The 27,734-nt window shown below is 45.0% G+C and overlaps 1 protein-coding gene across 1 annotated transcript in view; it reads left to right on the forward strand.

The window, feature by feature from the left end:
* Window positions 1-25,296, forward strand: part of fhl3a (four and a half LIM domains 3a) — a 28,488-nt gene extending 3,192 nt beyond the window's left edge. Inside the window, exons 2-6 of the mRNA XM_028981460.1 lie at window positions 18,299-18,477; window positions 20,139-20,313; window positions 21,582-21,751; window positions 22,829-23,015; window positions 23,482-25,296. Of these exons, the coding sequence (XP_028837293.1) occupies window positions 18,322-18,477; window positions 20,139-20,313; window positions 21,582-21,751; window positions 22,829-23,015; window positions 23,482-23,633 (840 nt within the window). The 5' untranslated portion in view covers window positions 18,299-18,321 and the 3' untranslated portion in view covers window positions 23,634-25,296. The remainder of the gene's footprint in view (window positions 1-18,298; window positions 18,478-20,138; window positions 20,314-21,581; window positions 21,752-22,828; window positions 23,016-23,481) is intronic.
* Window positions 25,297-27,734: the final 2,438 nt, after the last annotated feature.

The raw sequence follows: 27,734 nt of genomic DNA on the forward strand, positions 1-27,734 counted from the left end.
GAGTGGATCAGAGACTGGCCTGGCGCCACCAGCCCGGAGGAGAGGCTCCTTGTTGGGTGTGATTCTGTCGTGATTCCTCATGACTAATGAGCTCCCGTCGGAGATCACCAGCCCCGCGACGCCGGGCTACCGTTCAGTGCCGGTGCGTCGGAGGACGGGTTGCGTATGAAATGTGTGATCTGGCCCCAACTTGTAAACTCTCCTATGAAGAATTTGCTCTCTTGGCTCACTGACGGTGTCAGGCTGCCAAGCAGACTGAAATATGCTCCCGGCGTAAATGAGTTGGTAAATTAAACCGGTTTGCATGGGGGTCTGTTACAGGCTTACAGGGGCATAACATTTAAAAAGAAGGTTGTGAGCGTGAGATACAGATTGGTACAGATTGCTTCACAGCTTGATTTGCTGGTGGTATTACGATGACACCGGTAGAGGTAGCTGGTACATTATTAAAGTGATGCTGGCAGACAATCTACAAAACTGAGATGATATTTACTTTGCACAGATTGGACTTGTTATTGCCTATGCAAGGCTACTGGCTTCTCTGCCCGTTGGACGTGCTGGATCCATATCCTCTGGCTACATGGATGAACCGAGAAGAACATCTGCTTCACAGATTCATAGAGGCTGAAATTGTGCCGCTCCTGGGCTTCCAGACTAACATGTCCCAGACTGGATGTACTGCTTTAATTGAGACTTGAGCAAAACCAAAGCGAGCAAGGGCAGGATTTGTAATCTAATTTGTAAGCCATTAATTACAAACAAGTAAAGGATCTGTAGCTATTACTAAATGAAGTCCACATCTTTGACCGGAGTGATAGCCAAACGATAGCCTAGTGGGGAACACACATGCCAATGAACCCGATGACCACAAAGTCACAGGTTCGAAGCCTTCAAAAAAATGACTGTTTTGTCCCTGAGCAAGACACTTAACCCTGAGTGTCTCCTGAGGGACTGTCCCTGTAACTACTGATTGTAAGTTGCTCTGTTTAAGATCTTTAGATAAATGCTGTAAATGTCCAAGCACTGAATCGAAGACACCAAAAAATCGAATTACCCATTTGAAAAAAATATGACATTATTGATGTCTGAGGCTGAAGGCTATGGTGTCAAAGCAGAATAATGTTCTTTACCAGTTATAAGTTGTTTTCTGAACCTGTGACCTCCCTGAAATTGACTTTCAACCTAATTCATGTTATTGCTATCTGGAACCCCATCATTACATGATGCCCATCTCTGAGCCATATATCTTCCATGGAAAGTTACCCATACCAATACAACAAAACTGTTCCTTCTTGGTGGGAAAAAGAGTGGCTGTTGGTGGTTATGAATGTCTGGTTATGTTATGAAGGGTAAACTGCTCTGGCCTGTCCTTGTTTGGTTTCTAACCATTGGCTCTGCGGTTGTCCCCATTTGGCCAGATGTGTCACAGCAGAGTGAGGTTCTGCAGGTCCCATCTGTACCATAAGGGGCAGGGTACAGATTTGTTTTTGAGAGGACATCCCTTAGGAGAAATTTGCCTAGGGTTGCTTGTGTTGGGTTGTGCCACACAGAACCCCTGCAAAAGATCACTTCTTGAGCACACACACCAAGTGAAAAGTGCCCTGAAGAGGGCATTAGGCCTGATTACTTCCCAAAGCTTAATCCGCTTACACATGTGCAAGGGGTAAAAGGGATGAGTATGACATCATTGGAGATGGAGCTAAATTGGAGGAGTTTTCCCCAATGATCCCATGTGGAAACACTGTATGTGTGTGTGTGTATGTGTGTGTGTGTGTGTGTGCGTGCTATGGCACTCTTTCTTGTGCATTAGATGTTGACAAAGTCTCTTTGATTGAGTTGTCTTCAGTGGAGCCGAAAAAAAAGCCCACCACATGTCTTTCATGGATCTCATGCTCTTGCTGACAGTGGCTCCCATTGATAAATTACAAGGTCAGTACCCCTCCAGCAGCATTAGGTTCAGAGTGGGCTTCCAGTCTGACTTGATTGCTTTGTAAGGTGCCAATTGAACTTACAGTTTCCCTGATTCAGCTGTTCCCGAGCAACATTATCTAGGCAGCAGCTTGTCACATTATTTTCATTTACATTCATGGCATTTACAGTAGTTACAGGGACAGTTCCGCAGCCCCCTGGAGACACTCAGGGTTAAGTGTCTTGCTCAGGGACACATTGGCATTAAGTGGGGTTTGAACCTGGGACTGTGTGGTCTTCTGGTTCACAGGGAGTTTCTTACCCACTAGGCTACTACCACCTCTACCAGATATTGTGACTGTATAGAATTACTTTCATCCAATCACAACCTCTTGTCAGAAATAACTGTGGTGCAATAGTAATTGATTAACAAACCATTTATAGTATTATGTTGTAGGGGTCTGGTGTGAATAATCTGTCATCTGAAGGATCTTTATCCTAAATCCCAGACCCCAATCCTCTGGATCCTCTGGCTCACGTATTATGAGGAATGAGTGTGTGTTGCCATGCAGGCTGAAAATAAGCGGAGTGCATGCTCCTCTCCAGAGGAATACTGCCTGGCTGATGCCTGTGTTTTGTGTGTGTTTGTATATGTGTGTGAAATGGCTTCTGGGGTTATGATGGGGCGCGTCAGGTTGGCCTTTGCGTCATGCCTTTCTGGAGCCCATAAATGACAGAAAGTGTCCTTGGTCTGTCTTAAAAGGCTCTGGGCTGAAAAGATGGAGGTGATTTAAGAGCAGGGATGAGCACTGTTTTTTAATTTCAATTTTTGGATCACTCACTGTACCAGTGTGGAAAGCTGCAGAAAAAAAAGAGCGAGTGTTGAACCGTGTACATCAGGCGCTGACAGGAATCAGAAACCGTAATTCTATAATGGCTGCAAATTGCGGCTTGGCTGCAGTGCTGGGTGTAATCTTGGATGTCTTGAGCCTGGGCTGCCAGCTTTAACACCAGTTGATAACATGATAATAAATGGTTGCATTAAGCTGTGCCATGAAAAAAAAAACGTTCCCTAAAAAGCTGAGAGGGGTTTTAATGACACAGTCCAAATTTAAAAATGACTCTATTACTAAATGTGCAGTGCTTAGTAAAGAAGGTTTCCAATGGACATGCATGCACACACACATATGGACAAGAAGGGGCAATTTTGATTCGGATTTGCTCTTCACACAGTCCGGCCTGCAGAATTTATTGCTCGGCAAACGGAGCCTCGAAAAACGTCTCCGTTCGCAGCCAACGTGTTTCCCATCCCTGACATCAAACACGTCCAGATTCAACACAAGGCTGGGAAAAAAAAATAACGTATAAATGATTAAATAAAACGAGGCAGATAGGCATGAAAGTGGTGTCCACAGCCAGTGACAGCAGTGGCATTACCTCACAGTCAAAGCATCCAAGCGCCTTCCCCCCTGCCAACCCCCTCACACACACACACACACACACACACACATACCCTCCCTGTTCTTTACGATCCTATAAATGAATATAAATGGAAAGTGTCCAATTTACAATTTTTCTGTTAACCAAGACATCAAAGTGATTTAAAGCTAGTAATAATGGTTTGAGATAAGTGCAGATATGTGTGTTTTTTTTTTTTCTGTGCTTCGGTTCAAGGCGTGTTTGTGTGCTTAAGGTGGTGTTGGGATGTTGAACTGTGCTGAGTGAAACCGGAGCAGGTTGGGTATTATGATCCGAGGCATGCCGGAAGCCACGGTGGCCACTAATGCACACCTACGTGTGACATATCTATAGTTCCAGAAGATCGATGGTGGGCATTTTGGAGAGCCTGGCGCCTGTAACTACCTCTGAATGGTGTCTTTGTGTCTACATGTTGGTCTGGTCTGGCCGTCTGTGTGTTCATCTGTCTGTGGTGAAGCGCTCCGCAGCTCCCCCGCTGGTGCCGCAGCCTTGGCCAGGCCTGGCCCAGCTGGTAAAGTGGAGAGGTGCGCTGGAAACAGCACGGTTTATTCAGACGGGGATATTATACTGAAAAAGAAAAAAAAAAAGATGTACCGATACAGGCCACAGAAATAAAGTCTGGTAGAGCTCCTCTTTCATCTACGCAAGCCGAGCCAGGCTGTGCATTTTATCGCTTGTAGAGAATTAGCGGGAGAAGATGAATGTTGTTTTGCATGGCTGCATGGTAAAGAGATGCCGTGTGACTCAGGGAGATAAGGGATGTGATGGATTGTGCTCCTCGAAAACTACAGAGGCAAGTTATTCTTCGGCCGCGTCTTTCTAATCCTGTTTTTTGGGGGGGTTTGATCTATAGTTAACAAGATTTGTATAGTTCTGTTGTGTCAAAGCCAGTCAGGAGAGGCTTGAACCTATTAAATGGCGAGAGGATCCTTATTGATTAAACCTTGATTAAACGCCTTCTTCTGTTTCATATGGATCGATTAGTGTGGCTTCGAAAAACCCCACCAACCTGCAGTATGAACTGCAGAACACGCTCAGGCAGTGACACCAAGGAGCCTGACCTTCATGAGCTAGCGCCTCTCCCAGGCTGGGGGACGGAGGGATGGAGGAAGGGGGGATGGGCCGGTGAGCGAGAGAGGGATGTGTGGGTCGTTCTGTTGGCAGCATGATTTATGAACACCTTTGAAGTGAGCTGGCCGCAGCCGAGCCGGCCGGGTCGTGCAGGGTGGCGCAGGGCTTGGCGGAGGGGGAGAGAATAACACCGCCTCGGGGTCGCGACCCCCTCGCCCACCTCCAGACGTTTGTATTAGTATGTGTGCTTCCTGGTCCTGTGGCCATTCATCAGCATGCCTCTGGCCTCATGCTAAAACATTCGGCCCGGTCTGCCCTTTGGGGCTTCGTTTTCCACCACGTTCTCCATGAATCCCGGACACAAAGTTGCAAACGAAAAAGGGGCGGAGTCAGGGGAGAGTCACTAAAAGCTGCTGGATGTGTTTGTGTATTTAGTTATTACCACCGTTAAACGCACAGCATAGGGGAAGTACTTATACCGGAACAACATGTCTGACGGTCTAGAGCTATTCCTCTGTCCACTTTCCATACTAACACCATGTGTCGGGGGTACAGGAAGCAGCCCTCTGTGGCTCCCGTTCCGTCTGGACCCATGTCCTGACAGGTCACTGTCCAGCAGGAAGCTTGAATCTTGTCTGGTCTCCATGACTAAGCCAAGACAAAGGGGAAGAATCTGCAGTGGGCTTTATGAGAGGAAGACGAGGGAACTTGAGACACTCCTCGTGGGTGAACTGAGAGGAAGTGCCAAAATTCTCTTCCTCTCTCTCTCTGCTATTTTAAGGTTGCGTGGCTTTTGGAAATTGGTTCAACTCTTATGGGACTTTTCCATGGTCAACAGCAGCACCAAACTCCCACTGCAAGGTCTGTTTATTAGGGCTGTCTTGTTCTACACCAAGTAGACTCCCGTATCCAGTGCAGGACACCGAGTGCCATGCACCACTATGACTCGGGACATCATACATCCAATCGTGAGGAGACATGTTTGGTTTGGTGGAAGATATGCCTGGTGGTGTCCATTGTCATTGCCTTGAAAAAGTGGTATTGCCATCTTGTCAAGAAAAGGTATAGATGAAATACCTTTGATTGGTCACGCTAATGGTGACCAACATTTGATTGGTCATGCTAATGGTGATTCATTTTAATTAGCACAAGAGAGATGTGAAAATGGATGTTGAGTAGGTGAAACGGAAGTTAGCATCTGGTGATTATTTTTTTAACCCGCTCGTTTCCTCACACATTTCCTTTCCCTCTTAGTCTAGCGCTCGTACCGCACGCAAAGAAAAAAAGCTGAAGTTGTCGGGTCATATTCTGTCTAACTTTTTAGGCCCAATTACATCTCTAATAGAAGAGTGAAGTCCTCTTCATTTCAGGCATCTAGCATCAGTGACTTGTTGATGGCAGTGGGTTTAAATCACCCAGAATGAGAAGACTGAGTACATCTTCTGGGCCATAGAAACCAATAAGACTTGGTGGGTAGTTGGTTAATTAGCAAGCTGTCTTTGGAACTCCTTAAGACAGACTTTCATCTCCCTTACCTTGTGTGGCCTACAGTCTTTGTCGATGCAAATAGTGGTATTGTGGGAAAATAAGTTACCATTCAAACATGAGCACTTCAGCATGGTGTCCACAAAACAAAGAGTGGAGCAGTTCTGTAAAAAAAAACATATACGAGCACACAACAAACCTGGTCATAACGTGGAGGTTAATAGAGTTCTTCAGGTGAAGGTTTGGTTATCTTAAATAAATATTCACAACCGGAGCTCTCAATTAGTTTGAAGTTCAAGAGTTCAACTCTGTCTCCTGCGTTCAAACAAACTACACATTTTCCAAAAAGTAGTGTAATCCTATCCATGATCGGAATTTGGAAGTAGGTTGTGTTAACTTGGCTGAACACAGCGAGGCCCAGCGGACGTCATAGCTGAATATTGCAGCATCCCGGCAAATGAGGGCACTGTTTACCGGTTGCTATGGAGAAGGGACATAAAAACCAATATCTGGAAACGACATCCGACTCTTATTCATCCCATTTGGCAGGTTCACTCAGCGCATTCTGCCATTACCAACTATCTCTACTGTTCGTTTTGAAATGATAGATTTTCAGTGTGTGTGTGCTGGTAAGAGAAGGAAAGCCGCATTTAATTAAGTGTGTGTGCTCCTCCACTGTAACAACTGTTGAGGTAAGGGCCAGCTACTTATAAACACGAGTAGATGAATGAAAGCCAGACATGTGAATCATGGAAGAAAAATTATTGGTATTTAATTACACTGTCTTGTATGTATGTTTAAGTAATTAGCCGGGTCTGGATTTGAAGCCTGGTGCCAGATATACTGATAATATTTCAATTATTAGAATGTTGTATTATGCAACTGGACAAGTGCTTATAATGACATGAATGTTTATAATTGTGATATAATATAACAGCCTGCTGATAGGTAGATGCTCGCCATGATATGGCAGGGACAGTGAGAATAAATACGTAGCTCCATCATACATCGGTGTCATAATTGTGAGGGCTGCTTGCGTCAGTGTAGCCACAAGTGTCCTTGCAGTGTGTGTTCGCGTGTGGCCGCCACCGCTGAGCATGCCGCCGTCAAGGCATCAGCAGTGGACCTGAGGGAGACCACCTGGGAAAGGCCAGCACACCCAGTTCAAAAGAGCTGCCCGGCCCCTGCGGCTCTGGCCGTCCTCGGGATTGTTTTCCCTGTGGCTATGCGAAGTAAAATGGAAAAGTCGAAAGACATGATGGTTTATCTTGGGCCCGTTGCAGTTTATCCCGAGCTTGTCCGCATCGCCGGCTCGCTTGCTGTCACGCACTGGAAAGACCCATTTGAGAAGCAAATGATGGATTTGCTGCAGACAATGTAAATTCCTCGATGCTTAGAGAGCCGGCACAGCGTCTGCTTTTCTGTTCCTCTTTCTAACAACCGGGGAAGAGGCAGACTTTGGGGTTTGAGAAAATAACTGAACCAAACCCTTCCTTATGTCCATAAAACTAAAAATGGAACATTTTCGGGGTCACTCGGTTTTGGCACACCTGTCTATTTCAGGAATAGCATATAAACGGTAGAATATGAAGACCTCACAGTCCCATTCTGGGTCAGTCCTCCCACTGTCCAGACATTTGTATTGGACACTATTTGCATTGGTTGTTACTAGGGCTGAAACGATTGTTCGAGTAATTCGAATGATTTGATTACAAAAAATGTTTGAGGAAAATTCTTCGCCTTGAGGCTTCATTTAATTTGTCACCAAAGTCCATCTATTATCATATCAATCTCGCTTTATAGACTACTGCTCACCGGTATCATTGCTTTACATGGACTGTTTTAACTGTAGCGCATTTTTAAGGAAGCTTAAGATTTAAGGAGGCGCGATTTATTTTGAGCTCTATGGCAATGGCGGAAAATGAAGATACTGGTGTGCCTAAAAGGCATGAAATGTCTAAAGTGTGGGACCCTTTACGCTGCGTGGACAACATAGGGCAGTGTATACACTGTAAAACGGACTTGACCTACCATAAAAGTACTTCGTCAGTACTACAGCACCTTAACCGAACAAATCCAAATTGCACTTCTCCAAGCGAACTCGGAGCTTCTACAAGGTATCGTATTTTTATGATTGCGAACTAACATTAGCGCTTCTTAGAACATACATTATTTGTGTTATGAGTGGATAGTGACGAGGCATGATAAGTAGCAAGAGAGCAAATACACCAAGATTTCACTCAAGTAATTCATCCCTCCTGCGCATGCCACAGACACACACACACACACACACACACACACACACACACTTTAGGGCGAGTTTATAGCATTTGTTGCACAAATCAATGTTTTTTTCCCCCCACAGTACATCACAGCGGCGCAGACTTATCTGCACACTATTGATAGAGTTGTTTAAAAACGCAAAAGTGCGATTTTATCCGACTACTCGATTAATCAATATAAAAAAAAAAAAAAACGACAGAATGCTCAATCCCAAAAATATTTGATCGTTGCAGCCAATTCCAACCATTGAAAGGAGAAGGACAAAGCCAGTAACAGCCTGAATAGCCTGTGTGCATGGACTTTGTTACCGGACCTGAGGAGATATTTTCCACCCTAAGAAAACCAGGCTGGGATCTGTCAGGTGTTCAGCATGGTCAGCCAAGAGAAATCATCCTGGAATTGTCTGCTGTCAGGACTGCAAGAGCAGTGACATAACTGCACGTGTTGCACATAAGTTGTCTAAGGAAACTGGGGAGAAGGGAAAATACCGAGAGAATTCCCAGTAAGTAGTCTAACGTAGTCTTTTTTTTTTTTTTTTTTGCCTTTTCCCCTCCACAGGATTTTGAAGTTCAGGGATGGATGTTGAGCTCAGTAATTATAGACAGTCAAGCCTCCTATTTACTGAGGCAATGTTTTCACAGGCTTTTCACATCAGAGATGACTCCACATGACTCCAACCTCAGTGCTGGTGCTCATATGACCTTAATATGGCCTTATTCACTTCATCTTTGTATAGTAATAAATGTATATCTTTGTATAGTAATAAACCTAGCTGTAAAAAAAAAAATGTGTTGCAGCCTTTTGGCAAAGCGTTGTGACCCGTGTTAAGGAAACACCACTTACAGCTTTAGACTTCACAACTGCCAGACCACAAGTCCTTCTGGTGGAGCTCCCCAAAATAGGCGAGAGGAATCCGGTCTGGACCCAGCAGTTGCCATTCCAAAATGAAGCCTTGACGCTAAAAATGTTGACGCTGTGTCCTGCCCAAGACTGGACTATAGCACATGCTATATTAAAATTTGTCAGATTCTCTACAAAATATACAGTGGCTGTAGTTAAAGAACCTAGACAAATCTTGCAACAATACAAGGAATTACATGTTTAAGGACATTTTTGATCCAGAACATTTAAGGATAGCACATAGCCTACTACACAGCTGGTGATGTATTTTTGGAGTGTATAGGCTATATAAATAGTTAATATTAAGTGTGCTATTTTACAGCAGATCAGTTATCAACAGCAAAAGCGGTGAGTGGCACATGTGAACCGAAGTATTAAAGTTATTATTTTTAACATGCGGCCTGTTGGATTTCGGATTCAGAGGGAAAATTCTGTAATTTTGGCCCTTGTGATCGTGCACCACACCTCGAGCCTCTACAGCAGCACAGTTTTCAAAGAGACGAGAGTATGGGGATGGGGTCGGGGGGGGGAGGAATGACCCCTGGCCCTGTGACCGGCCTGGGGGCAGAGGCAGGCCCGTTTTCGTCAGTGGGAACATGAGGGGAGGCTCGTGGGATTAGGAGCATGTTTTTTTGTTTGTTCTGCGCGGGCAAAATGCAGTCGGGCAATTTCCAAAGAAGCCCTCGGAAAAAAAACTCCCGGTGTGCGCCCTGGTCTGTCCTTTCCCATCCTGACTATTCGAATTCCCTCTTTATGCCGCTGTGGCATGGTCTCCTGCTGCTTTGTACCAGTGCCTACCACAGCTGTTCCCGTGAGCTCCGGCCAGTGGCTCTCCAGAACCAACTCTGGCGCACTGGAGTCCACGGCATACTTCTGTCCATGCAAACCAGATGTGAAATTCTAACGTATGGCAGTTTTTTTTTTTTTTCTTTTTTGTCTTCTCCAAAAAAGGAGAACGGAGACAGGGCCGCTCCTGACCATCGGCTCTAATATAAATACCAGCCCCGACCGTCCTCAGTGGAAGCCCTTGGAATGTTTGGACGAGCCGGCGTGATTTGCCATGGCTTGTCTCTGTCCCATGTACAGTAGACTCTGTGATGAAGGATAAGTGCCCTGCTGGATGACATGAAGTAGCCAAGTGCCTGAAAGCAGCGGCCCGGCAGTTAGTTTGGCGTGAAGTGGCTCCTTGAAGGGCGGACCGTGGCTGTAATCATTAGCGGTTAAAAGCGCGGTAAATCATGCTCAGCTTCTCTTCTTCCTGGTGTAGCAGTAGGTGTGGAGCCACACTGCATTGGAGTACAAGAAATTTCCTGGATCCATAAAAGAAACACAAACCGTCTGAAATTGTACCCCAAAAAACAGTCCCACCGCGCACTGCTGAAATGTCTGTTTCTTGTCATGTGACAACAGTGCCATTATTTGTTGAGAGAGGAGGCGTGTAGAAAGTGAGTGGAAAATAATGAATGCAGAATGGACCGGGTTTATTGTTTTTGCCCCTCGGTGAAGCATTAACAATGTCTGGATGGAAATAAATGGCCACTAGATGGTTAGGCAGTAGACTAGATTGTAGACCCGGTCGGCGGGGATGTTGGGGGACATGTGGAGGAGGACGAGGTGGGAAGGTTCAGCAAGGACCACAGCCGTCGGTGGTTTTGGGCGTGTTCATCCTTGCACCTCTGGGCCCTTTAAAAACCCCTGAAGAGGACAAATTACACAGCCTCCCACCGCCAGGTACTCATTTGGCGCCCTTGATGTTTACACAGTCCACCTCCATCAGTCTCCCTCCGCCTGCACACTGTAGTTAAGGGCTCGGTAGCAATGACAGGTTTGGTGCTCCCAGTGTCTGTTCCTCTTCGCCAAACCCTCAAACCCTTCCAGAATCCTCAAATTGCAGCCTCTGCGAGAGGCCAGCACCTGCTGGGTGAAGACTGCTGTGTTGAAAGGTCAGTGGACTGGCATTTTCTGTGGAACCGAATCATCCATACTGTCCGTCCCTGCGTCCGTGGACTCAGATCTGTCGTAGTTTGTTTACTGGCCGTGTTAAAGTCGATCCTGCTCGTCCAACCGCGGGATAAACACAGCAGGCCGCGACGTTGCACAAGAGCTCCGGTCCGGCCTGACGCGATGTGCATGTCCCGGCCTGAACGCGAGGAGAGAACACTTGACAGGCTCTCCCTCGAGATCTTTTTTTACGCCGTGGTCGCTTGTGTAGACTCTGCCAGGAATTAGGAGATTTGTGTCTGTTGGGTTCAAAGGGAAAATGGCAGGCTCCCTGATGTCAGTGGAACATTCCAGAAGGTGCGAGTCGTCACGATGCAGAGGAGACTGGTTTGGAACCCTTTTAATGAAGGGGTGTGTGGGAGAGGGGACGAGTGAGTTCAGTAAACACGAGTGTGTGTTCTTCTTGTGTGTGTGTGTGTGAGTAGTACAGAACAGTTGGGTGTTTGTATGGATGAGTTGTTTTTTTGTTAGTGCGTGTGTGTGTTCATCTGGGCGTGTGTGTGTCAGATGATTTAAGAACAATATTAGTGTTTATGTGTCATGTATGGAAGTTTATCAGTCACATGAATCCAACGATATATATGATATTAAAGAGAAAAAACAGTAATGAACATGCATGTATTGTACTGTCCTGTTTTACGGTTTCAGGAATGTGTGTGTGTTTACTGTGATGTATGTGTGTCAGTAAATGTGTACAGTTGTGTGTGTGTGTAGGTTTGTATTGGCAGCTTTGTTATCGTGCCTTCATGAGCAATTGCTCCTCTGCTTCCTCTGATAAGAGTCGCTCTCCCTCTCCTTCCTTTCGTCCTCCTTCCCGCTGTTCCTGCTTTATCTGATGCAGCGTAATGCGGCCCCTGCAGCAGCGCCAGCAGCACACACTTCTTCTCCTCTCCTCACGTCTCCTCTCCTCTCCTCTACTCACAGGTGCAGGATCTTTTCTTGCTGTTGTCCCAGTGGTTTGAAGGGCTGGGTGTCCTTGGCAGCAACCTTCCGAATATGGGGCCATTTCCTTACCCACTAGGCCACCACTGCCACCACTGCAGTATGCCTACTATAAATCAGAGGGGGAACTGACTGTGGTTATGGACATTTGGGGAATGCATGGTGCACGCTTAACGATAATGATGAGCTCATTTTGAGCTTTTGAAACTGACTGCTTTCCTGGATTGTGAGATGTCTATGGTTGTCTTGCCTGCTTTTACTTTGTGTGGTTTTCTCTGTTTTTTTTTTTTTTAATAGATTTTACTTGACGTTTATAACATGATTGGTTTGTACTAAAGTTTTTTTTTCCTCTCTTCTACTCTATTCTTCTCTTCTCTCTTCTCTTCACTTCCCACGTTATTTTGGGGGTACATGGCATATAAATATGACCCAGGACTGGTCAGACCAATCAGAGCAGAACAGCACATGAACTCAGGTCAAATGACAAAAAAACGACAAACAACTTTAAAAATAATTCAAATTCTTTATAGGATTTAATTCCATGATTTCAGGCATGGCAATCCATCCTGGAATATTTTTGTTCGTCCAGTAGCTAGGTTGAGCAAGAGAGCATGACAGGGGTGAAACCGTTTCGTTTTCAGACGAGCAGGCCCTTCTCTTTTTACAGAGCATTTCTTTAACGTTCTCTGATGACGCATTGCTGTCTGCAAACCAGGCGAAGAGTTCAGCCCTGCAGTCAGTTCACAACGTGCCGGGTCTGTCTGTTTATCCAAGCCCTGCCGTCTTTGATTTAGGACAAGTCATTGGGTTCACACATATTCTCTCTCTCTCTCTCTCTCTCCCTCTCTCACTCTCTCTCACTGTTTCTCCTGATCTTCATACACTCTTTGACCTCACAATTTTACAAAAAAGGGAAACTCATTCGTGTTTTTTATGGCTGGAATTGCATCCTGGTTGAAGGTTGCCTGCATTTTCAGACGATGTTTACAGCACGCCGAGTCTGTAAAGTGCACCCTTGACATTGTGGATAGAGCTCACTGAAGGACTCCGTCCGTCGGTGTTTCCACTCCAAACACATTACCCTGCACATTAGAGGTGTGGACGCAAGGAGGAACTGAAAGGAGACTTTTCCATTCATTTCATGTCCAGATGAGCACACACTGGAGTAGTGGAAAAAAAGGCTGTGTGTGTGTGTGTGTGTGTGTGTGTGTGTGTGTGTGTGTGTGTGTGTGTGTGTGTGTGTGTGTGTGTGTGTGTGTGTGTGTGTGTGTGTGTGTGTGTGTGTGTGTGTGTGCACGCGGCTTCACCAGGAGGTCTACAGCTGGCACGTGTGAGCACAGATCTGAGGGCTCCGTAGTCCCGCAAACTCACAATTAGGCACAACAGAAACACACACACACACTCACACACCTGCTGTGGGTTAAGAATAAACCCTTTGAACACAATAGGTGCCAAATCCCGTTTGAGCTGAGGCCAAATTAGAAGCTCCTTTGCCGATGCGTGTGAGGGACTGGTGGAGCAGCGATTCTCTCCGTAGCGTTAAATAAAGCGTTAATAAGGCCTTGTTAGTATTTATTATTGGAAAATGATTCCCAAAATGGTTCAGTAAGCGGTACACCCAATGCAAGCTTTCGCCGGGTCCGTACCGCCAGAGGTCATCTGGCACTGTGCACAGGTTTATATGCAGGTTTCCTGCGCAGGACTGGCTTCAGTAGCACTTACGTTGCAGTCACGTATATGCGCTGTACTAAAAATGTGGTCAATTTACGGTGAGTATATCACCAGGAAGACTTTAATTTTACTAAATGACATCATTTCTGTGTCTAGAGTTGGCATATTTGCATGAATGGATTTGAATTGGTTGGCACTTTCTTACCTTTCCCTTGCCGTCGCAGGGTTATGGATTGTGGCCTGGGTCGTGTGCCAGGGTGTAATTGTGTCTCTCCATTTCTCACCATCTCTCTGCCATATCCACACAGCGAAGAAGATTGTCCCACATAAACATTTATCAGCACCTTTCTGCTGGGATTTGTTCATGATCAAGTGATAATTAATCACACGTAATAAAGGATTAGCACACGCTTAGAATGTAAGTTGCAGAAGTGCACATGCTTCCTGTGTTTGCGTTTGTTCCTGCTGTTTCCGCTCTGGCAGCCGCTGCTCTCGTATTGTGCTGGATTCCCTCAGAAAGACATTTTCATTCACGTTTTTTCCACAGCTCCTTTGAAGCCACGGGACCGGAGGGGAATATTTGGAGTAATCTGATGTCCAGGCCTGTCCGCTCTTCTTCTTCTTCTTCACCACTAACGCTTTAGTTTGTAGGTCTGTTTCTTGCTCTAACTAGTTTGTGTCTTTGCCCCTGAAAGGAACCAACTTGGGACTTGTGTCCTCATGAAACCCTTCTGATTTACATTTACAGCATTTTATCAGACGCCCTTATCCAGAGCGACTTACAATCAGTAGTTACAGGGACAGTCCCCCCCTGGAGCAATTTTAGGGTTAAGTGTCTTCTGATTCAGCTGGGGTGCCCACTTTCCGAACTTGGAACAAAACAAGTTTTTAGTTTAAAGAAGGCCCTATTTTGTAGTTTTTTCCAGACTTGTTCCTGATGTCAGACATCGTGAATGAGGATTGAAAGTGAGATGCTGACTGTGATCACCCTACTGACTGTGATCACCCTACTGTGGGTGGTAGTAGCCTAGTGGGTAACACACTCGCCTGTGAACTCGAAGACCCGGGTTCGAATCCCACTTACTGCCATTGTGTCCCTGAGCAAGACACTTAACCCTAAGTTGCTCCAGGGAGACTGTCCCTGTAACTACTGATTGTAAGGCGCTCTGGATAAGGGCGTCTGATAAATGCTGTAAATGTATGTAAATGTGATCTTAGCCAAATCTGCATCATCTGTGATGTCATGTTCTATACATGAACCAATAAGCCACAACTTTAAACCACTGGCTGGTGAAGAGAACTGTATTGTATGTTCTCATTACAGTCAGTAAACCAAGTTTACCATCAGTTGGATACGTCGAGGTCTAGCAGATAAGGAAGCAGACTCGATTCGGAAGGTTGAATCCTTGAGGTCCCGCCCCTCACACACTGCTCCCCACTCCCCTCGCCTTTCATGGCTGCTCACAAGGAAATTGGTTAAACACTTCGTTGTGCTTGCAGTGCATCACAATGACAAAAAACAATCACTTCCACTTAAGAAGCAAGTCAATTACTGTAGAAAATGGTGAATTAACTAACAGTAGTGTTATTATTTTCCAGTACAGAGCCGCCATTGACCTACGTTCGAGCCACAGGGGCAATCTTTGCTTATTTGGATGCATTAAGAACACCTTTATAGTGCAGTAGAGAATATTTTCCAGTTGGAGCAGATGTGAAACACTTTCATGGTCTTCGGATGCTATCTGAGAATTTAGGTTGCTGTAAGTTGATGTAGGTGTGGACCATTTGGGGCTTCTTTGCACTGCTTCACACAGGAGAACCTCCCAGAACATTCTGCAAACCCAGCATCATCATGACCTTGTCATGCCCCATGAACTTCACAGCTTGTTCCAAGAGACACACAAACAAACATGTCTTCCAGACAGGGGAATGTGAGCAAAAAGACTGGGACAGATGTGTGTTATACGAGTCCTTCGGATGCCGATTACTGGCTCATGGGGTTTTTATTTGAGTCATGAGTTTTTACGGACAACTTGCACACTTTATTGCTCAATTTATGGCTCTGTGTGTTTTGAAGGGGGTTGGGTGTCTGATTTCCCATAATCCGAGGGATTGCCGTATTGTCATAGCACAACCCCACAGAGGCTGCGGTGGTATTTAAACCACAAACCTTTCCTCTTACTCACCAATCATCCCCCCTGGCATTGCTGTTCTCTTAATTACAATCGTCTCTTTCCATCAGGGATTAGGAATGGAAAGGTTTAATGTTTTAACACACTGTAATCCATCAAACCTCGTCATGTTCTGCAGTTCCCCGAACAAAAAGTATATTTTCTTAATCTAAAGCCCCGTCCACACAGCAGAACATTTTTCTCCACATGGAGAAGGCGTGTCAAAGGGACCCAGAACAGTCATTTTCTAAAACATGTGGACAGCGATGCTCACATATTAGACCAGCCTCCAACCTGACCTACAACCCCAAAGGCGACCTACATACAACACATTTGTGGTTGTGCTGAAGCGACTACAAGAAATCCTTTCAATGGTGCACATTTCTAATGAGAAGAGGAGGGTGGAGACCAACGACGTGATTTACTCACCCTGGAGGAGAACTTAGAGTTACAGCGCGACATACAGGTGTGGTGGGGGGTTAAAACAGTGTTCTTGATGTTCTCTGCCTCTCCGTGTGGAATACAACATTTCAGAAAACGCTCCTGTGGGGATGCAATTTTTTTTTTTTATAAACCAAAAACCTGTTTCAGAGAAAAGCGTTCTCGTGTGGACAGGACCTTAATTCCACCGCCTTGTTTCGATGCATTAATGTGAACTGTTCGAAGGCTAGTAGTCCTCTTCCTAAAGAAAATATGCACAAAATCCATTATTTTTTTTTCTCCTGCCTACTCTTCTCACCATCCTCTGGTCCAGTTTGTCCTAAACTCTGAGCGACAGCGCCCTGTAGTCTCCTGGCCTAGGACTTTTGACCCTGTTTCGATGTTCCTTTTTCGCTGATTGTTGCTCTAGCCGGGCTCATGTGATGTTTCAAACCTCTATGCACAGATTTATGAAAACAGCCCCTTCTTGGCAAAATATGTATTTATGCATCTGACACTGGAATCTCTGCAGGCGTAATGTTCCCATCCATACTCTTCAGAAGGAGGGCCTGGTGCTACCTCACTTTTAACGACTGCTAGCAGGCAGTTATTTTAACGAAAGCCCACTCTTCCCCCCGAGGCCATAAATCCACACGGAGAGTCCGGCGTCAGCCCGTGTGACTTGCGCAAGTTGCTTTTTTTGTGGATGAGGGTGCCTCGCAGTACACACTTCCCTTCCTGATCTTTTCCAGGTTCCACAAACAGCCTGTCCTCCGTGGAGACGTACGAGGTGCAACTCCGTCCATGCCAAATTAAGAAGCGCTGCAGCACGACATCTCCATCCAAAGTGCCTTATTCTTCATCTTGCCTCATATTGTTTACAGCTGCTTTGATACAAATGACGTCCCCAAGAGCCAGACCATGTTTAGACATGTGTGCTGAAGTTGCATTCAGTTCTGGTTTGTCACCGGGACGTTGTAGTGGAGAAGTACAAGACCTGTTCTAAAATCACAATATATCTTTTTTATTCACAGTCAGAATGAACATACATAATATACAATAAAGTCTAATATCTTATACGGAAAGATTCAATTTTCTTAGAAATAACCAAAATCAAAATGTACTGGTGCCTCCTCCGACGTAGCCAGACACAAGTGGGAAGGTTGGATTTCCTCTTTAGGAAACCTAGTGGTGTAGAGCAGGCCTGGCTATTGAACCTGCATCCAACCCTAATTCATCATCATGTTCAGCTCAAAGCAGCTAAAAGCATATCAGTTGTGTATTTATTATCACCGGGAGGTGCTGACGTATGTGTTCTCAGTCCCCATCTTCCTCCTCTCATTTCCTCTTTTCCTCTGCTGCTTTTCAGTGCACTGTAGAGGAAGGCTTTGTGCATTTGTGTGTCTGTATCGCTTATCACAAACCGTCCCTTCAACTCCTTACATACTAGTTTAAGGTCTCTTTAGCACTTTAAATTCTGTTTCTGTACGCTGGGAAATGTAGTAAAGTACGATCCATAAGGATGGTGGCTGTTTATACACGTTCTTAATATCAGCCCAGAGCCTCTTGGTGTGTGTGTAGTGTGTGTGTGTGTGTGTGGTGTGAGTCGGGGGTTATTTCTCTTCCTAATCTCCATAGGTGGTCTGTGCATCCCCTACATAAATATTTACCTCATGAATATTTACAGGTGAGGTGTGCTAATGTTTGCGCCACGGGCGACGAGGATCTAATGTCTCCACTCGGTAACCTGAGGTGGCCCCGGGCTGTGTTGTTCTCTCGCGCGCTTTTATCTTACATTTCAGCCGCAGGAGGCGCTTTGATAATGCGGCCGTCTGGATTGGGCACGCAGAGAGCTCGAGATTGACAGCTCAGACCTGCACAGGCCCTCAATGCACTGGCGTGAACGTTAGGAAGCCATCTCCCTATCTGTCTGTGTCACTCACGCCTTTCTTCTTGTCTCATTGTAGGAAGTGCGTCTGAGCCGGGCAACATGAGCGAGCGATTCGACTGTGACAACTGCAAAGAGTCCCTGTACGGGAGGAAGTACATTCAGGCGGAGGACAGGCCGTACTGCATCCCCTGCTACGACAGCCTGTTCGCCAACACCTGCGATGAGTGCAAAGAGCTCATCGGCCACGACTCCAGGGTAAGGCGGTGTTCATCGAGAGCATGGCTGACAAAACTCTCACAATACAAGCAATGGAATATCTCAATATGGTCTCTGACTGTCATTAATGAGACTCGCATATTGCAAAATAAATGCATATTGCTTCAATCTCTTTATGGGCACATTATAACAGATCCCTTCCGGTCATCATCCCGTCTTGTTTACCCAGCTGAATTGGCCACAACATAAAGAGACAGTCATCTACGGTCTGCATGATTTATGATTGAATGCCAACCCAGCTCCCTGCCAAATTCATCCCAGGGCACAAATACATTTTCTTTATTTTTATTGAAATATTGTCCAAATGTCAATTCATTTATATGAAGCTCATGTGAAAGCATGTAAGAGTGGCGAAACCCTCTTGCATTTGCAGTGCATTTCATTTTTTTTTTTTTACTTGTTAATGTTCAGTAAATTGTTATTTTTTATTTATTTTGTCAGTTTCAAGTGGTTTTCAGTGGCCGGGTACCAACAATTTTGTCCGCTTGTATAATAATTGAGGAGGCAGCGCGGGACCGGCCACCACCAGTCTCTTTGTTGTGCCAGCGTCCGTTTTAATGCCTCTTTTTGGGAGGCATAAGTCAGCTTCTTAATGATGCACTTTACTGCTGGACAAGGCCAATTAAGCACGAAGTGCTCCAGTCCTCTGGTCCATTCAGCTGGAGCAGCTGTGTGTGTGTGTGCGTGCGTGTGTGTGTGTGTGTGTGGGGCAGTGTCCAGAATATTCCCCCAAACCATGGCGGAAGGCAGACTTAATCCGTTGTTAGCATGAAACACAAACGGTCTGTGGAAGCGGTAAACAAGGCCTATATAACGGGCGAAGCGTGGCCTACAGTAAATAAAGCCACTGTTAGTCTTGGCTGTGTGCTGTCCGACCATAAACTTTCCCTTTTCAGTCTGTACCTCCGTCCTGGTGTTGAAGAGCTTCTCCAGGTCCACATCGATCAAGATCGTTAATTAAGACAGATTTTGACTTCACTGTTTATCTTGGGGCCGGGGGAAATCATGTGGGTGGGAGTGGGCATTTCAGAGGTTCAAGCTCAGGTTGGAGAACTCACTCTTTGTTCTTACAAGGGGCGTTGAAACGAATCTCATAGTCGATGCGTTGCGATGCAGACGTGGATGATTTTGCATTGATGCAGATGCTTGATGGTTTTCTGGCAACCGTATAAAAATTCTAGTTAAAACGTAGTGCCGGTAGTGACTGTGTCTGTTTGATCTGAGTGTGGTGATTTGAAAGCCAGTTGCGTTTTTGCTGTGCTTTGTAGCTGCGTTTCACAGGCGTTTGCTTGACGATTGTTTAACACTCATCGCGGTTTAATTTTTGTCAGGAGCCATTGAGCCATTGATAATCGGAATCGAATTGAATCGTGAGAGCAGTTTCAGTATGAAACAATGGTCAGGCATAACCAGCAATATGACTAGAAACTACAACAGTTGTGCTGTAAATGAAGTCATAATCATATTCATTGTGCCATACTGCCAATATCTCAAAGCACAGCAAAGACCTCAAGCGTACTGTTGCAAATGTAAGAGTTCTATCTTGCAGCATTTGTCATGGCTGCTTCAACAGTAAACATCAGCTGAGTGCATGGTCCTCGTGACAGGGAGCAGTAAAATTCATCTGTGTCGTGCTACAGGAGCTGTTTTATGAGGACCGCCACTACCACGAGCACTGCTTCCGCTGTTTCCGCTGCGACCGCTCGCTGGCCGACGAGCCCTTCACCAGCCAGGACGACGCCCTGCTCTGCAACGACTGCTACTGCAACGAGTTCTCGTCCAAGTGCGTGGCCTGCGACAAGACCGTCATGCCAGGTGGGACTCAAACTTTTCACCCCAGATAGTCTGTCTCCTAAAACATGGAGCGCTGACGCGGCTCACGGTTCATGAAATCCATCCGAAAACCGCAATTGCGCATGTAACCTTAGATCAAAAAGCATGAGAAGGCTGTGGAGCGCAGAAAGACCTGGCAGCCAGTGCTCTCTCTCTCTCTCTCTCTCTCGAGTAAACAGAGAAGCAGTAAAATAGCGTTAAACACCGTAGTAAGACGTGATCGAGTGATCGCCGGGCTGCCTGGCTGGCTGTCGCGCGGCCACTTTTCCTCGCCAGGCGAGCCGCCAAGTGTCTGATGACGGCGAGAGATAAAGCCCGTAAACTATTTCACCAGGGCTGTGGCAGCCAAGAGAGAGTCGTAAAGCAGCAAATGATTCCTGGAAAAAATGAGGTGTTTGAGCTTTTTATTTCAAGGCTTGGGCATTTCTTCTCATCAGAATAAAATGAACGACTGTTTATTGAAGGACAGAACCCCATGAAAAGTAATCTGGCCTACTCTCACACCATACTGAATATCCCAGTGCAATAGGTTTGATCAGCAATTTTATTTTGTTTTTTTTTACATTTACATTTACATTTAGAGCATTTATCAGACGCTCTTATCCAGAGCGACTTACAATCAGTAGTTACAGGGACAGTGACCCCTGGAGCAATTTAGGGTTAAGTGACTTGCTCAGGGACACAATGGTAGTAAGTGGGATTTGAATCTGGGTCTTATGGTTCATAGGCGAGTGTGTTACCCACTAGGCTACTACCAACCCTTTTTTCTTCATCCTGAGTCCTGGTTCCTCTGAAGGTTTGCTGAGAGTTTCAACACAAATAACTGTCCGTCCATATTTACCTTCCAATATGACCTAATGTAACAGCCTTAACTCTTCAGGTGGTGACCCATGGACCAATGTTGCAGGACCAGCACTTTGGCTGGATCATCACATTGATGGTTGAAGGTCTCTAGATGGGAAAAGCATCATCATCACCATGGCATAAATGCCCTTTCATTGGAGTTCTCTCCAGTGTTCTTTCTAACAAAAAAAAATGTAGTCCTTAATTATTATGCTGGCAAGAAGAAGAAATACCAAGACTGTTCTGTTCTATTTACTGTTGACCTGCCATTGTGGCGGTGTGATGATCTGGTATAAATGTGTGCACAACACATGCAGAGACTGCAGCCCAGTCAACACATGCAGAGAGTGACTTGATTAGAGCATTAAATGGGTTTGTTATGTAAAAATTTTTTTTTACATCTGCAGGCACACGGAAACTGGAGTACGGTGGCTCCACGTGGCACGAGGCCTGCTTCATCTGCCACAGTTGTGAGCAGCCAATCGGCTCAAAGTCCTTCATACCGGACAAGGAGGAGCACTACTGCGTGCCCTGCTATGAGAACAAGTTCGCCCCGCGCTGCACCCGCTGCAAACAGGTCTGTCTCAAACATGAGCCTTTTGTGGTTAACTGCTTCCTGAGATGCAGCCCAGCAGGTCTTCACAGATATTTATCCGTGGACTTGCCAAGCTCGGTTATAGATTCTTACAGGTGACATGGGTCAAGGCCCGACGTGACCAGAAGAACTTTGCAGAAGTCTTCGGTGAAGAGCATTCTCTAGTGCTTTTATTTCTGGTTTGGCTAGCTGTGTCAGTTCCATTGTTAATGGAACTACGCAGTTGCAGGAACAACATGGTGTGTGTGAGTGTGTTTGAGGTGTAAGATAATTGAATAGCCATGATAAGAGTTGTAACTCACAATGCTGTTATCAGTCCATGGCCACGTCCCACGCCCAGATTTCGGCCGCCGTGTCCCTCGTGACTCGCATACCTCATGCTGGTTTAACCATTTACTGATGCGCACACATGCCTGAGTCAGCAGTCTGCGCCCAGACAGATTTTTCTCAATATAGCTGACAGACTGATGTTTTGCAAAAGGTGAAAAGGAAAAGGCACAAATGCTCGACATCATGATGGAATTATATTTTTAATAAAGGAACTTAAAAACAGAGCGATGGTCACAAACAGAAAACAAAAACCTTCAGCACTGACATCATGAACATTAGCATTTACAATGCAGGACAACCCGTGTTTCCTGCAGGCCCGCTGATAAAGAGTCCTGTGAGTGATCAGGACCCAATAATCAATAATGAGCATCACAGTTATTGTGAAGGGATTCAGCATACGTAACAAACGTGTGTCCAGTATATACATAAAAGTAGCAATTTACAGGGGCAATGAGAAAAGGGGGCAGTGGTGGCCTAGCGGTTAAGGAAGCGGCCCTGTAATCAGAAGGTTGCCGGTTCAAATCCCGATCCGCCAAGATGCCACTGAGGTGCCACTGAGCAAAGCACCGTCCCCACACACTGCTCCCCGGGCTGCCCACTGCTCACTCAGAGTGATGAGTTAAATGCAGAGGACAAATTTCACTGCTGTTTATCACAAGTGACAATCACTTCACTTTACTTACTTAAATTAAAATTGGTAAAAGATTACCCACATTGATCTCTCTCCAGATCCTGGCTAAAGGTGGAGTCACCTACCGGGACGAACCCTGGCACAAGGAGTGTTTTGTGTGCACAGGCTGCAAGATGCAGCTGGCTGGCCAGCACTTCACCTCCCGTGACGACAGCCCCTACTGCCTGAAGTGCTTTGGCAACTTGTATGCTAAGAAGTGTGAGGCCTGCAGCAAACCAATCACAGGTAAGGGGAATGTATTTCATGTGATGTCATTAAGCCAATTAAAACACTATGGCAACCTTAATATAGGATGGAACTGGCTGTATTTAATAGGTTGTTATGGAGCATGATGAATAGCGTGAAATTGTAATTTATAGGTTGTGTTTAAATCAGATCATCAGATGATGGGGAATTAATCTCTAAATCTAAAACAGGCTGAATTAATTAAGAATTGATTTTATTTAGTTTAAAAGTGGAGGACTTTATTCATGTATTTGGATATATTTCAGCAGAAATGTGTCAGCATATGACACATTTCATTAATTATTACTATTTCATTTCCAGTTGTTTCTTGTCATATTTAATTAATTAATTGATCTATTTCATTTTGCCACTTGTAGGATTTAAGTTAATGTTAGCCAGTTGTCAACCACTATATGAACCAGTAAGTTTCAGATGAAATGGCAGGATCCTGTATCCGTGTCTGCAGGTTTCGGTGGGGGGAAGTACATTTCGTTTGAAGAACGACAGTGGCATCAGCCGTGCTTCACCTGCTCACGGTGTTCAGTGTCGCTGGTAGGAGCCGGCTTCTACCCCGACCGGGATGAGATCCTGTGCCGCGACTGCAACAGCAAGTTATAACGCAACATCGCCGGCGCGCCTCTGCAGTCGACTGCACCCCTGTTCCAACCAGCCTGATAAACAAGCCTACCCATCAGCTTTGCTGTTACCAAAAATGCTGCACTCCTCAGGTCAAACTATTACAAAACTCCCAAAGGAAGCAAGATCTAACCAACCATTCCAAAACATTTCATCAAATCAACACAATTCATGATACACATTGTGTCACAAAGAATATTCTACTTCAGTTTGTTACTTTTGGTTGAAATAAATGAAAGAAATGAGCTTTCAGTGGATCTTATGGTGATGTAACTTGCTTTAGCATGCAAGTCATGGCATGAGAGAAGTTGAGAAATATTTTTGATGTACTGTACATAACATGTACTTTCCATAACATTATTCAAAATGCCTAATCAGTGCTGTTATAATCTTAATGTTGTCGGGGTTGTGTGCACAAAGACTTCCTGACGCAACCCTCCCCATTTCTCAGTGTCTGTGTTCCTCAGTACTGATACAATATAGAGCATAAATATACATTCATATTGCATTCTAAAGTTTTCTGCAATTATATTTATATACAAATGCTACTTAAAATACGGTAATAGTCGCATGCTGTATACATATACATGATTCTACTGATCAAAGCAACAAAACTACCAAAATGTTTTTCAGTTATTAGTGAATAACTCCAGTTAGTGCTTACATATTACAGAGACCTAAACAAAAACACTGAAGGTAGATGGACCAGAAAGCAGGTTACACAGTTCATTTCTCACGCCAACATGCACCAGACCACACCATAAAGCAGCGTCCGGGTCTACAGTTTCCTCCTGAAGGCTGGGGGTCTGTGGGGGACCTTCAGCAACGGTTACAAGGGCCTTCAAACCACAATTCCCTGATAAACGCACTACGCATGGATTCCATTACAACAAGCCATAGAAACGGAGACATCTGAAATGTCTGCACGTGCTTGTGTGAGTGGGTGTTTGAAACTGTATTGTGTTAAGTGCACTTTTGTTAAGTGCTACATGAAACCAATGCTTATTGCAATGCTTATTTCTTTCTTGCGTTCTTTGTATGTGTACTTTTCTGTGTTACTACATTCTTTGCCTTTTCATACGTCACAGAGAAACATTTGTATCTTGAACAATGCCTTTGACCAAAGAAAACTGTACAGAACCAGTTGATCACTGCAAGAAAGGCCTAAATCAAAGCAAGAGCAATTTTTATGTTATGAAACAGAATGCATTTGCACTATTGAACAAATACTCGCCCTGCGCCCAAACACATATCCTGCACATAAACAAAGGCTTCTACTTTACTACATTGTATATGAACACAGCACATACGACCACTCTGCCCTGTTAAAGCTGCTTCTTTTTTTCAAGAGCCATAATTTCTAAGGATGTATGGACAAGATCCCAGGATGTTCCCTGCATTGTTTCAAGATGCTATGCATGCTGTTATTTTTTTTTGGTTTGTTTCTTTCTTTCATATAATTATTGATTTAGCAGAAATGATTATGATCATATATGTTTGTCAAATTGAGCTTTGATGCTGGCAAGTCAGAGTTGGTTATGTTATGGAAGTGACCTCAGTAACAAATATATTTGATTTTTTGAGTATCCTGAAAACATAGCCCAGGCCTTAACTTTCCAATTTGTTAATAAATCCTTTTTGTCTACATAACTTGTACTGCACTCTACATAAAACCAATTTCAATTTTTTTCCATCAGATACCATACTTCAGGTAAAAAAATACCTCCAAAAGCAATTTTAAGAGGTCGCACAAGAGTGAACTTAAAGGTGTTCTCATGTTTGTATGGGTTGGGTAACTGTCAACAGTAACAAGTAGCCCTTGGCTTATGCATGTGTGTGTGTTTGTGTGTGTGTTTGTGTGTGCAGCGGGCTTGCGTGCCTTCCCTGCAGTACAAATGGCATGTTCCTGCCCTGCACCAGAAGGTTTTTGGGGATTGGTTCCTGCTTCACTACAGGCCCTTACATGGATAGGTGGCCTTTTGCTTTACCATTTTTAAGTAAAAAAAAAAAAAAAAAAAAAACTCCTCTAGGTGTCTTCTATGTGTTTGTGCTGAGTTTGCACTTTTATCCTGACAAAGCCTTGACGCAGCTTACCAGCATCTTAAGAAACAGCCTGCCAGATCTCCTCTCCTCTCGGCGTTGGAGAATGTCTTCCTCCCCTCTACCGTTTCGCAGTTTTCACCAAAAAAGGAAATGGAAAAGTTCCACTGGAGAAAGGGGGGTTTGCGGGGGGAGGGCATAGTAAGCGTGTGGGAGAGATCTGTCGAGGGATGAAGAAAGAGAGGGAAAAGGAGGATATGAACATCTGGAGTGAGTCCACAGGCCTTTCGGTGGAGGTCAGTTCCTCACACGGGCCTGGCCTGGGAAGAGCACTGAGGCAGAGAGAGTTACAGGCAGACTTTGGAGAGTCCAAATTAACCAGGATGAAATGCCATTTTTACTTCTACACTGTTTTACCTCAAGCAAATGCTCAAAAAGCACACGGACGAACGAAATTTTACCAAACCACAACCAGCAAATATTTAACAATTTGAATATTTATTTCTCATTTCCCAATGCACATAAACACTGTATTCAAATTATAAAGATTTTGATGCAATCATACATAATCATGCATGAACATTTCACGGTGTGAGTTGACTTTGTCATGATCGTGATTGGAGTGATGAACTTTTCTGACCCGACCAGACATCTGGCTCCTGGTTCCACAACGGCTGGTGCATCTGTTTGTGAACAAATTAGCCTTAAAAGACGTTCTTGTTTTCGGGGGCCCTCCAGCAACGCGGCATTGTAATGATGCCCATTCAGAAAAGCGTCCTTAGCCGAACGAAATGTTTAGACACCTCCTGACATATAAAACAGCGTCCAAACAGCATGTACTTCACATGGAATGTGTAAATATTTGTTTGGCAGAAATAGTGAAAAATAAGCTCGGTTCAGCCAAAAGCAAGCGTAAACATATAAAAAAAATTGCTGCCGCCGACTAAGACGTGTCTCCACATTTCTTTCCCATCTGTCTCTGATCGAAATGTAAACTACATGCTCATGTGGCCAGGGGTCAGTGTCAAACTCAAACTTGATGCGCAGAAAAGGGCCTAATGATGACAAGCAGACGTAAGTCGTCCCAGAACGGCACCACAGTGCTGCGTGAAGATGAAAACAACAACGCATTCCACTCACATGTACTTGCGGCCCCCGGAACAGCAACCTTGCAAGTTCCTCCTCCATTGTTTTCCAGGACCTTGGGTAGCAGGGAAAGGCTTGGGAAAACACACGAGAGACACAATAGGCTCGCAAGGCTAAATAGTGTCCATTTACAATAAAGAAGCGGCGGGGGGGGGGGGGGGGGGGGGACAAAAAGGAAAATTTCTTCCCGAGATCATGCAAAGACAACCAAGGCCGCCACGCATGTCAGAAGTTATTAGGTTATGTGCTGTTTACTTTGGAGACGAGTGGAGGAAGAAAAAGCAATAACTGATAATCTGGTGTGGGTGCTGCCAGAGGTTGAGTGCTGGTACAGAAATAGACTTTAGCGTTTACGCACGTAGGCATAGTGCGCACATAAATGGAATACACGCATCTCCAGACAGTGGTAGGTTGGTAGTAGCCTAGTGGGTAACACACTCGCCTATGAACCAGAAGACCCAGGTTCAAATCCCACTTACTACCATTGTGTCCCTGAGCAAGACACTTAACCCTAAATTGCTCCAGGGGGGGGCTGTCCCTGTAACTACTGATTGTAAGTCGTTCTGGATAAGGGCGTCTGATAAATACTGTAAATGTAAATGTCCTACATTTCTGTAAACTTGGTACAAACGCGACATGTTTAGTGTGTATGTCCACTCTTACAGAGCCCATCCCAGGACACAGGGCACAGGGTGGGGACTCACCGCAGACCACCGCAGTCTTCCGTAAAATGAATGTTGCGTGTGCATGTAGATTTTATAACCACTGCTGCTGGTTTCTAATTATCAAGCGAGCTTTCACAGTCGCACACTTGCACGGTTTGTGCAGATACTCCATCATTAACGGCCATTTCCAGCTACCCTTGTCTAGTGTTCTAGACATTTCCAAGAGAAAAAA

This window comes from Denticeps clupeoides, chromosome 5 (assembly GCF_900700375.1).
Source record: "Denticeps clupeoides chromosome 5, fDenClu1.1, whole genome shotgun sequence".
Taxonomy (NCBI): domain Eukaryota; kingdom Metazoa; phylum Chordata; class Actinopteri; order Clupeiformes; family Denticipitidae; genus Denticeps; species Denticeps clupeoides.